The 12913-nt window shown below is 30.7% G+C and overlaps 2 protein-coding genes across 3 annotated transcripts; one reads left to right on the forward strand and one right to left on the reverse strand.

Moving 5' to 3' along the window:
- The first annotated feature begins 1808 nt into the window (after positions 1-1808).
- LOC137826349 (metal tolerance protein C4) lies at positions 1809-7010 on the forward strand. Its single transcript, XM_068632283.1, has 13 exons — positions 1809-2434; positions 2519-2573; positions 2677-2809; positions 2993-3048; positions 3394-3508; positions 3644-3701; positions 3791-3909; positions 4376-4495; positions 4586-4687; positions 4771-4843; positions 5950-6017; positions 6371-6431; positions 6508-7010. Exons 1-13 carry the CDS (start codon positions 2251-2253, stop codon positions 6630-6632), a joined length of 1269 nt encoding a protein of 422 aa, XP_068488384.1. The 5' UTR covers positions 1809-2250; the 3' UTR covers positions 6633-7010.
- Positions 7011-9876: 2866 nt separating this feature from the next.
- LOC137826580 (large ribosomal subunit protein uL30w) lies at positions 9877-11907 on the reverse strand. 2 transcript variants are annotated; one of them, XM_068632592.1, is made up of 7 exons: positions 11768-11907; positions 11476-11654; positions 11280-11377; positions 11133-11190; positions 10561-10640; positions 10372-10474; positions 9877-10290 (listed from the first exon to the last, which is right to left on the reverse strand). In XM_068632592.1, exons 2-7 carry the CDS (start codon positions 11650-11652, stop codon positions 10075-10077), a joined length of 732 nt encoding a protein of 243 aa, XP_068488693.1. In that variant the 5' UTR covers positions 11653-11654; positions 11768-11907; the 3' UTR covers positions 9877-10074. The 2 variants fall into 2 exon arrangements, with proteins under 2 accessions (XP_068488693.1, XP_068488692.1); XM_068632591.1 differs by lacking the exon at positions 11768-11907 and having other exon boundaries at positions 11476-11661.
- Positions 11908-12913: the final 1006 nt, after the last annotated feature.

Consider the following 12913-nt stretch of genomic DNA (forward strand, 5'->3'; position numbering starts at 1 on the left):
TGTTCTGCTGGATCAGTTTTCTTATTGGATTCATGATTTACCTATGGATATGCACACTACTTTGATTAGATCGAGGAACCAAAACAAAATGTTGATATAAATGATATAGTTGCGAGTGAGTTATATAATTTTTAGGTGAAATTTAAAAAATTTAACATGTTTTTATTACAATAAAATAGTTGTGGACTTTGTTATTTTATTTATTTTACTTCAACTGCATAATAACTATAATTAATTAAGAATTAGATTCAAATTTTAGACATATTTGAAAACAGCTGAGAATTAAAAATGTTTTAAAATATTAAAATTAGAAAAAAGAGAAGAAAGTACCATAGTTTGAAATAATTCGATACATATAAAATGGTTTCTTGTTTCACTCTATTGTTCTTATTTGCTTTCTCAAATATTAGTTTTAAGTTTATAATATAGATTTTGGAATATTACAAAATGAAATTATTTTGAGATTATTTTTTCTGAATTGCACAAAATAGAAATGCAAGGACATATATATATATTCTTGATTTAAAGTGAGCAGTTTATGATGCGTTTTAATTTAAATATAATTTGAATGTATTTTTACTTTAATTTGCTTATTTTTTAGAAGTATAATTTAAGATTTTGAGCAAAGTTTTTAAGTGAATAGAAAAATGTTTTAAAACTTGAGCTTAACCAAAGCCTGAAAAAGTAAAACTTATAAACAATTACAATAATTGTATTTTGTATGTGACTTAAGTTCTCTTGTTAGAAAAATTTCCATGCGACACAACCTAATGTTATGTTGGAATTTGGAGTTTATCATTGTCATTTTAGTTCTTAAATTTAGCTATTACTTTTATATTAATTCCAAAAGTAATTAATATTTTTTTGAAAGACCTTGAAATTTGAAAATGTTTTATTGGATAGAAAATTTTAAGAGAATAATTATTATTTTAAAAAAAATGAATTGATTTATGACTATGCTGTTTTGATAAAAAAAAAGTTCAACAAAATTAATATTTTAGAATATTATCAGAGTAACTGAACTATTTAAAATTAGATAATTTTAAGTTTTATTTAAAAATTATAATTTGAATCAAATTTATGTTTTTTCTCGTTAACAATTGAGACATAATCGATTTGATTAAGATTAAAACATTGTCAATTGACAATTTTTCAATTGGAGTTGATTAGAGTTTTTTTTACTGATATTAATAAAATTTATTTTATAATCTAATTTTCTTTATAGATCACTATTATTTATTGTTCGATATCAATTGAAATTTTCTCAAATAATAATATTAAGAGAGCTATTATTTTTTATGTGAATTATTTTTTTTTTCATTTAATTTTGTTGTAATTACTTTTTGTTGATGTCAAAAACATTTTATCATTACGGAAAATGTTTAGTTTTTATTAGTAGTTTGATAGAATTATTTTTCATATATTCACCAAAAACACTTTCAACTAACCTTAATAGAAGAAAATGACAAAAAATTCTCAATCATTAACATTATAAAAATAACTTTAATGGAAAGTCGACTATAACAAATTATCAATATTTTTTTTTTTAATTTTTTTAATTTTTAATAATGATTTAATATTTAAATAATTTTGTATATTTTATATACTTTATCTAAATGAAAAGCTAAAATTTTAATGTTCATTTATTCAAAAAAAATAATTTCAAACAAATGTATTTATATATTTTAAAAGGTATGAATTTTTGTGTGAAAATACAGTTAAACTAAATTCATAATAATAATATTTTTTTCAGACAAATAATTACTTGAACGATGTCAAAGTTTCATATAAAGATTTCTAACATAAGAGTTTTTATCTAACTGAATTTAACTATACACAAAATTACACAATTTTTGAATTTTCATGTCCTAGATGATAATCTACTACATTTTTTCAGAATCAAAGTTACTTTTTACCCGAAGTGAAAAACCTTTCTCCAAAAAAGTTGTTAAGAACAAAAGATTGATTTGCGTTGGGTGTGATGGTGCGTGCGTTTCAGAGTTGCAGTGGTTGAAGATAGAGAGAAGAAGAAGAGCTATAATTGGCAGAAAATCACTTTCGTTCCTTCTTCTTCTCCTTCACCTCATTGTGCTATTTCACTTCTCATTTCACACGCAACGACACTGAATAGTGATAGAGTCGCTTAAAGCCCTAGTTTCGTTTCGTTTTCATTTTGCCATAACATAGTTTCGCAATTCGATCATTCGTTCACTGCCACTAACGCTGGGTTCCGTCAATCGTTTTGAATTAATGCGAACATCCTACAATCTCCTTCGCTCCCGCTTCCGCCGTTGCCACTACCACGCCGCCGCCTACCGCTCCCTCTCCGTCGTATTCGTGAAACCGGACCACCGCCCGCCGCCTATTGTTCCTTCGTTTCCGCATCCTTCGAAACCGAAACAGTTTCTTCTTGTCGCCTTCAATGCTCATCGCAGTATGTTCACTTCTGTTTTTTATAGTTTCGTTGTCTCATCTTACATGGATTCATTCGTTCGTTCACGTCTTTCTGGTTTTCTAGGTTTCTTCACCAGAGCTAAGCCAGCTCAGAACATCGAATTCAACGATCGCCACAGGTTCTTTTGGTTTATTTAATTTTTTTTAATTTCATTTAATTTGTCACGACAATGCTTCCCTAATTTGGCTGCACTTGATTCTGTTCGTTGTGTGTTACTGTAGTCAGCGAGCTGTTAAAACTGCATTGTGGTGTAACTTTCTTGTTTTTTCACTCAAGTTTGGAGTGTGGTTAACTTCCTCTAGTCATGTTATGTTAGCTGAAGTCGTCCACTCAGTTGCCGATTTTGCAAACCAGGTATATTTTATGTTGTCTTGTCAACTTAATTTTAGCTTATTAGTCTATATGGGAAAAAATTGTTAGATTTTTTTTTCTTCATATGGAGAAACCTATTGAAGCAAGGCCTGGGGAGTTCACATTGGACTGTGTGATGCTTAAACAAACGACAATCTGATATATGCTCAATAACTTATTTTGTAGGCGCTACTGGCTTATGGACTAAGTAGCTCAAGACGTGCACCAGATGCTATTCATCCGTGAGTTAAATAGTTTTGTTGATTTTATTTGTCGCCACTGGCTACCAATTTGTTTGTTTTGTACTCAATATGGAGATTATTTCTGATATTGAATATACATTGCCTTCGCATGCTCTCTGATTCAGGAACTATTGTTTATGTAAGGAATGAAATATGAATTTGTGATTATTGGTTAGCAGTTGAATATGATTTCTGTGAATAGTGCTTCAATCACTAATTGTGCAAAATCTTACTAGACTCAAAATATGATAATAATTTATTTTTCCGTTCATTTGTATTTCATGGGCATGGATTTGGAATTTTATCGTTGTGTTAAATGGATGCTTGTGTCTTCTATTTCTGTAGTTATGGCTATTCCAAGGAAAGATTTGTTTGGTCCTTGATATCTGCTGTTGGGATATTTTGTCTTGGTTCTGGTGCCACCGTTGTAAATGGAGTTCAGAACTTGTGGATTGCACAGGTATTTATCCAAATTGGATATTTGAAATAAAAAATTTAACTTCTTTCATCGGATTTTTTTGTCAGTTTGCTTGTTTTATTCTTGTGTGAATTTTCTCTTATTTAAGTTATTGACTTTTGAGACTTTCTTTTTCAGCCCCCTGAGAATATGCATCATGCAGCTTTGGTTATATGTGGTTCATTTGTCATTGAAGGTACTGCTGTCTGCAATTAAATCTGGGTGCAATCTATTCTCCTTTGTCTATTTCAGTCCTTTCCTTTTTCAATGGGCATTTTCTGTTAGGTGCTTCTCTTGTCGTTGCCATACAAGCTGTTAAGAAAGGTGCAGCTGCAGAGGGAATGAAATTAAGAGACTATATTTGGCGTGGCCATGATCCTACATCTGTTGCTGTGATGACAGAGGTGATAACTTGTTGCACTTGCTCATCTTTAGTTCCCAAACATGTTCCGGTGTACTTCGTTTAAACAAGAATGGCTGATGGATCTTTCTTAAAGGGGAGGAGGGGGCTCATTTTAGAAATAAGATTTCTGGATAGATTGCATTACTTTTTTGCTTTACATATTTGGCTGCATTTGTGCTCAGAAGTAGCTATTTGAAGGTTGGTATGTTTTTTGTAGTTATTTATTCAATCTTCAACTTTTATGCTGCCCAAGGGCCATGTTAAAGAGTATGTATTTTTGTTGTCATTTTGCATAAAAAAAAGAAACAGGGAGGAGTGACTTAAAGCTTGTATTGCTGAGAGGAGTTGCATATTTCTCTCTTTAATGAACTTTGGAACACGGATTTATATTTAGTTTTTAAACCTCTCTTTTAACAAATTGAAATTTTGTCTGGTTTTTCATACTCATATGGTAGCAAAATATGCAGGATGGTGCTGCAGTCGCTGGCCTTTTAATTGCTGGGGCATCATTGGTTGCGGTGAATGTTACTGGAAATGCCATCTATGATCCTATAGGTTCCATTGTAGTTGGCAACTTACTTGGAATGGTAAAAAGGGCTCAGAAGTCAGCAAAAATTCCCCAGGCATTTGGAGTGGTATCTATTTAATTTTAATTCCATGCTGAATTAACCATGCAGGTAGCCATATTTCTTATCCAGAGAAACCGACATGCTTTGATTGGTAGAGCTATGGATGACCATGATATGGAGAAAGTACTTCAATTTTTGAAAAACGACCCGGTACAAGCTTTTTGCTAGTTTCAATTGGAATCACATAATAACTTTATAGCATTCATTTGACTAAGTTAACTTTTGTGCTTCAGGTAGTAGACTCCCTCTATGATTGCAAAAGTGAAGTTATTGGACCTGGATTCTTCAGATTTAAGGCGGAAATAGGTTACCTTTCTGAACTTTGTTACTACTTTTAATGTGGTTTAGGTTGTGGATATAATTCTTGTGTAAAAAAAAGGGTTGTGGGATATAATTCTAAAAAACCTATATTTAAAATATGGCCCATTTGTTTGTTTTTTGTAAAATGAAAAGGCACTTTTTTAATTGAATGATATTATTATATTTATTTAAATTTTCAAAGAAAGTTTACCATGCATGGTCTCGGCAGCTATTGACATGAAGGCTATGTTTGGATGAATGGAATGGAGGGAAATGAAATATAGTGGCAATATGTTCCTTTGTTTGGGTTGGTAAAATGACAATGGGATACAATAGAAATTATTGTGAACTTAATTCCATTGTTTACCCTTTCTTTTCTTTCTTTATAATTTGGGAGGAAGGAGATGGAATGGAAATTTTGTTTCATTCCATTGTAAAATATCGAAAGTCCCAACAATAGAATGGATTTTCATTTCATTATGTTCTATTCTACTCCATTCCATCTCATCTTTCTATATCAATTCAAAGACAATTAAATGTCTTATTTTATTTCAACAATCTCCTTGATCCAATATATATATATATATATATATATATATATATATATATATATATTACATCCTACTGTCGTAATGGTTTGCTATATTTTTCATTGCAATTTTTTGGTTATTTGAAACATATGCTTATGGTTCTCGGGTTTCAACTTATATATCGTACTATTTATGTGCTCTCAATGTTTCTATTGTTGCTATCTATTTGAATTAGTACTAAGAAGTCAAAATAGCCGGATAAGGATGTGTAATTCACTTTGATGGGAAAAAAACTTTTATGGTATAACTTTTTCGGAAGCTACTCTTTATAATTTATGGCAAAGGCATTAAAACTGCCTTTGGGGATTTTTTTATTTTATTTTACTCCCAAAACTAATTTAATTAAGTAATTGTAGTATTTACAATTAAAAAATGTTTTATTACTTTTAAATAAATAGCTCAAACATACTTGAAATTGAAGATTTCTATATAATAAATTCAAATATCATAAGGATGTCAATTTCAGGTGATATTAACAACTAAGCATGATGATGTTAATCTGATCATTCTTGATAAAAACAGATTTTAATGGAGAGATGGTGGTCCAAAATTATCTTAAAAGGACTGGACGTGGAGAGTGGGCAAGACAGGTAGTGTAGATATGCTTTTATAATGTTCATGGTAAAACCTCTGATAATATGCTACTATGTTCTGCTGCTGTTATTAGTATTATAATATTATTCAGTTACTGCTGCTTTTGATTACATGCTAGCAAAATAGGAATGCTCTTTAGCTTGCATGAAAAGAAAACTATCCTAGGGCATTAGTTCACATTAAACAATAATATATTCTGGCTGTTTGGGCCTGACTACTGTAGTAGGTTACCTCCCCCTTTCAGCTTTCTGGATCATTCAACAATAGTTCTATTGTGCGGCTTCCCTGTCATTGTGTGGTTTATAATCTTTAGACATGTAAGTTTCATAACAGCCAAGTTTATTTACAGTTTCGTGAAGCTACAAAGAAGAAGGACGATACTGCCCTGATGAATATTATGTCAAATTATGGTATGCACCACTAAACTTGATCTTTATAGTCTCACTGATTAAGTAATTGCATGCTTACAGTTGTAAGATGTGACAGGTGAGGAAGTTGTTACAGCTTTAGGAAGTGAAGTAGATAGGTTAGAGAAGGAGATCCAGAATCTTGTGCCTGGTATTCGGCATGTTGATATTGAGGCCCACAATCCTCCAACAGAGATTCAATAGATTCAACACCCTATTCATATTCATTTATATTATCAGAGCATTTATGAAAGATTGATTTGGCTCTATCAAGTATCATGAATTCTGAAGGACGTTCGAAGCTGAGCTACATGCCTCAAGTTGGACAGATCTTGATACATTAGTGCACAAGTACTCATGTTTTCCTCTTCGCCGAAAGGTGACATCAGAGCAACCTCCAGTGTGAAAGACCATAAGGCATGTAATATATATTAAACAATGCCAAGTTCAATGAATAATTATAGACAGTAACTTTTTTGTGTTCCGCAGTTCCTGTCACTTGCAGCAAGTATCATAGTTCATAGTAAAAACTAATTGAGGTATGTTATTAACGCATTCTTTAATATATTATTTTTGACCCTATATTACAAAGTCATCATATCATATATGCCAGTTTAATCAATGACTTATAATTTGGAGTCTTAGTTAATAATTAACAATGTAGTACGAATTATGGTGGACAAAGTTGCTTGCATGAAATTTCAATTGAATGGTAGCATAGCCTTTGCTTTAGACAGAGTCCATCGCAAGGTGTAATTATTATCAACCATGAGTTTTTCTATTACTATATCGAGGTAATATGATGATCGTTCTGGAAGCTTGACACTTGGCTGGCCTGGTAAGAGTAGTATAGTATGGAATTAGTATTTTGCTTGATTAGGATAAATACAAAAGAATCGAATGGTTATGAGAAATTATTAGGTAGTTCACCACCATCATAAATCTATAGTCTCAATCGATCACCTTTATGGACTACTGTAGTGATGAAAGATGATAATCATGCATGCCTCCTACGGATACACTACCTTAATGAGCATGGAATATGTTTCTAAATACTACCATAACTTCTCAAATTAACGCACTAGAAACATATAGATTGAACAATTTAGAGCGTGATTGACAAAACTAACAATAGGCTAACAAGTATTGACATATTAGTTCACAAGTAAAATTTGTTTATATAAAATGACCAGACTGGATTATTACAAGATTGTCACGATAACAGTGAAATGAAAAATAAAATCCTTTATTAGGGCTAATTTGATCGAATAAGTTTCTGTATGGTAGAAAACTCAAAAAGTTATATTCGTGACGTTTAATGTTGCAGCCGAAGAGGAATGAAAATGTTGTGGTTGGAAGGGGGTATGCGGCTGGAAAATGGGTACAATTAAGATTATTTAAAAATATGAATTTATATTTTATTTATGATTATTTAGATTTTTTATAAAGATTAAAATCAATCTTTTATAATAAATATGGAGGTTTAAGGGAAAAATAGGTGGAGGGAGAATTTGTCTGCCAGTTGAGTAGCCCAGAATCCATACTGAACCAACAAATTGCAAAAAAACACATTTCAGAGTGAATGGTAGGTGAGTTAAAAAATGGCAAATTCTTCCTACACCCAACATTTTTGAACCTGCACCCAATACAATTTTAAAATTTCGAAAATACCCTTTATTCCAGAAATCAAAATCCAGAATAGATAATCATACATTCTGCAAAAATAAATACTAAAGAGTTGTGGCAATTTCTCCCTCCAAAATTTCAGCATGCACCTAATCAGCTCTAGAAGATGACAAAAATATCCTTCCTAAATGATGAAAATAACCTTACACAAAAATGGGAAAAGTTATTTTTGAAACTTTTATCTGAAATATTTTGGATTTCAATTTTTGGAACATATTTTTGAATTCTGAATTTTTTTATCCAGTTTAGTTGTGTTCAGAATTTTTTTTCCAGCATGTATTTTTTTATTTCTCAATTATAATTATTATTTTGGATTTTTTAATTTGGAATAAGGGTAGTTTTGGAAATTAAAAAAATTGATATGGTGGTGGAGGTTAAAATTGATATGGTGCAGGAGGATAGTTTTGGAAATTTATAAAATTGATATGGTGGAGGTTAAAACTGATATGGTGCAGGAAGAATTTGCCTTAAAAAATTTAGTAAAAGTCCAACCTAAAGAAGAGCTTACGTAATAGAAAAAAAAAAAGGTACAGGTTATGGAAGTCAGAAGAAAACCAACAAACAAAAAGCAAACCCAACTGGACTTGTTCACATCATTGCTCTCTGCATTGGGCCTGTACAGTAAGTTGTATCTTGTTTCTTCCTGTACCTTATCAAAGTTCTTCCTGCATTTCATCAAAGTGAAAAATGACTAACTATTTCATCTACTTTGCTTTCATTCTGAAAAACTCTTTCCAGAATACATTATGCAAAAGTTATTCTGAAAAACATATTTCATAATCTAGATAACACGTTTTGGAAAATTTATTTTGAAAAACTTTTATCAAATTTCTTTTTTGTTGAAAACATTTTTCATGAATTACAAAAAGAATAAGAATGTGTCGGAACAGCTTTTGGAAAACAGTAAAATAGTTTATTTCAAAATTAATGAGGTGCTGATAGTGGAAGAGTCTTGATAGAGTCAAGAAGAAATACCCTGAGTTCTAACAACTCATAATTACTCTTAAAATACGGTAGCAAAATCACAATTTACAAATTTTATTTTCCTAGAATTAATCGTCAAGCTTGTTCACTCACTTTTAACTCTTTTTTTGCCGTTTGGGCTCAAATTGTAGATACTCTAGGATTCCAAAGAACTAGGTCTATATCAAAATACTTGTGATTGAACCATCATGATAGTGCTACCAAGATGCTTAATGTCATACACTTGATCAAAATAAAACTTGATTAACCGCCTTCAAAATATCATTTAAAAATTTATATCTATTAATAATTTTATATACAATTCACAATTTTTCTCAGGCTAGATGAGTAACATGATATTTAACTTATCAATATTTGGTGTTAAAAGATTTTAAATAATATATAACTACATTAGTTGCGGAATTTTCGACAAGTGGTCTGATTACTTTCAACTACATTGTTACCACAACCTCATCAAGAAAACTCAAGGGACACATTGTTCTTATTTGACCCACTCAATTGAAAAATATTAGAACCGTTATTATTAAAATTAAAATTTCCAACCCACTCTAACATAACATAAACCACTCACCTAAGAGTTGCCATTCAAAATTCACCATCTCTATGAACCATATGACCAAGAAAATGCATTATACACGACAAAAGAAAAATCATTAAAAAGATGACAATAAATAACGTAAAAAGTTCCTAATTAACGTTGAGATACTTGTATAGACTCCCAAAAGAAAACTCAAATTCAAATTCCAAAAGAAATCTTAATCATTAAAAAGGGAGCATATGACTAGCAATACCTTTAAATTAAAAAAATACCGAACATACTTATAAAACGAAAAACATTCAAACTTAAAAAGATTTATCGAAGTCATAAATGTGCTATTCTCAAAATTTCAGATGCAAATATTGTCTGATATTGATCTAAAAAAGCCAACAAGAAAATAGTGATTCAACTTGTCAAAAGATTGAACAGTGCCACAGCTCAATTCATTCTCCTGATTAGCTCATTGATGTAATTCTCCCGGTTTCCAGCATCACCTCCCTCAACATAATGGTTTCTCTTCTTCTTCAAACCACCCAAAGGAGCCTTCAGCTTAAATGGCCACAGAAAGTTGTTAGCCTCCTTAAAGTGAGGTCCAACAGTTATGATCTCGTGGATAAGATCTTCAGCAGAAATGATTCCGTATTTGCCCAGTGCCTGTCATCCAAAAAAGTTAGCAGCATGCAATGAATTGCTACAAAATAGTAATGACGAAATTGTAAATGAACATTTGCATACCTGCTCAATGATGGAGTTGTCGGTTAGAGCAGTCCTCTGCTTGTTGAGCTTTCCATACCCTCTCTTATAAATAAGTTCTTTCACACTCTTCAGATTTGGGTAACTACAAAAAGGGCAGGAAAGAGTCTCTTCAGTTGGTACAAAAGCAATCTTACTATTCAAATAAGTATTAAAAGGTAATCCGCGTACCCATAAGTCACATAAGGTTCAACTCTGTGCAGCATGTTCACAGTGGCCTTGTTAACCTTGAGAAATACACCATTGAAGATCTGTTTCACAATAAGGTAAATATCTGTATCACTGAGTTTCATTTTATAAAAATGAAAATGAAGATATTACATACAATTATTACATACAACAGATTTGCATTAACAAAAAAAAAACAATCATACAAAAACACTTGAGCAGTTCATAAGTTCTGAAGGCCTCAAAAGACAGTTAATTCATCATATTCCAATATTAAATTACAACAAAATATCAAAAGAAACTACCAAAGTCCAATGATGAAATATAAAGCCCATTATATAGGGAACATATGAAATAGGAAAAAACAACAGAATTGCATAACGAAGACTGATTTCAAATGCTCTTTGTCACTTCTCTTCATTTTCTTCTCCAAGAAAACATACGCATACAACCTCTTGGTTAAAATATCCTACCACAAGTATTAAGTTCAACTAGAAACATAACAAGGCATGTAAAAGAACAAAGCATCATACATAAACCGACGCATCATGCAACTAAAGCTACTCAAATAATACCTGTCTCAATCGCAACAGCTGGAGGATCTTCCTTGATTTGGGGTCCATTGCATTGATACTGAAAAAAAAAAAGTAAAATTGCATACATTAGACCAGGCTGAACATTATAAAATATGAGAAAAAAAATATAAACAAAAAAATACACACCCACGAATGCGAATGATAAACAAGAGCTTAGCTTCTGGATCCACATAAAATCCACCTTTGAGCTTTGCCTCGCGTTTCAACCGGATCAAATCCTTCTCCTGTTAAAAAGTACCGAAAAACACAACAAGTTCAAAACTAAGGCAAAACAAAAACAAAATTAGGGCAACAAAGTTGAGAGAAGATTAGCGGAGTGCACCTGTTGATCGTACTCCTTTGCGTACTGTTTGGCTCTGTTGTAGATGAGTTTGCGGCTCTCGGCTCTCTTCTTCTTCGCAGCTTCAAGCTCTTGCTTCTTCGCCAAAGCCCATTCCTCCTCTCTCTTGCGCTTCTTCAGAACGGACTCTGGAACAATTGTCTTCACTTCTTCACCCATCTCTGTCATTTTCACAATGAAATCAAACAAATGAGACTAAAACTTGCAAAACAACTAAGTCACGCATATGGAAGAATCAAATGGAAATCGAAAATGCAATGAAAAAACAAGAGACCTCAGATTTGGCTCTATGACTGCGAATTAGGGTTTTCTCGGAGGAGCTGAGAACTATGTGAAGTGAGAAGAGTTAGGGTTTTGTAGTAGTTCAGTCCTGGGCTTCTTCCATGAAAATGAGCCTACTGTTGGGCCCAACCCGTAATCCTTTAGACACCCCCAATAAGCCCAAATATATGCCCTTTTTCTTCTTTTTAGGCTTTTTTTTCTCTCATTATTTATAATCTATAACATTAATAAAGAGATTTTTTTTCTGTCCACAAATTCTTACTAAGTATATTTTAAATTAAAATAACTACTCATATAAAAAATTACCTATAAAATAAAAAATTATAAAAATTATTATTTTTAATTAAGAAAAATACTTTTTACCTATATATATATATATATATATTTTATTTTTTTTTTAATTAATTATTTATAAAAATTATTTTTTTTTAATTTGATAAAAATGTGAATAGACATGTACCATAAGTCAAGATAACTTATTTTCAACATGTTACAAATATCTAGTTTTCCTATTTTTCAATTTGGTGATTTATTTTAAAATTTGTATTTTTCTTCTTTTAAAAAATATTCAATTTAACTAAAAAAATTTATCAATATCATTATTATACAAAAAAAAATGTACACTTTTTTTTATAAACTATTAATAATATTATTTACTACATAAATAAACACATGTTATTTGATAAAAGTATAAATTGATAAAACGCCCAACGTCCCAAACTTATGTTTGTAGACTTAATTTTAATGTTTATTTGTAGCTATCTAATTTTATTTTTTTAATCCATTTTTACTATTTGTATACTAGGTGAGATTTTATTAATATACCATCATTTAATTATAATTTCTTTTAGCAACATAACTTTGATTTTCAAAAAAACACAATTTTTCCATATTTATATGCACGCACTATATTTTTTTATGTTAGTTAATTTTTTAATCTATTAATTTAAATATTATCTTAAAATAGTAAATTTATGTCAAACTCAATATAAGTTATACATGAGTTTAACAAAATTCATTTACATGTATAAATAATCAAAATCAATCTCGTTTCAATTCATCTATTCCTTCAGAGTTTTTTAAAAAAGTACATTAAATCAACGCATGTTTAATATATATAATTGAAGGAACATAAAAA

This window comes from Phaseolus vulgaris, chromosome 8 (assembly GCF_000499845.2).
Source record: "Phaseolus vulgaris cultivar G19833 chromosome 8, P. vulgaris v2.0, whole genome shotgun sequence".
NCBI lineage: Eukaryota > Viridiplantae > Streptophyta > Magnoliopsida > Fabales > Fabaceae > Phaseolus > Phaseolus vulgaris.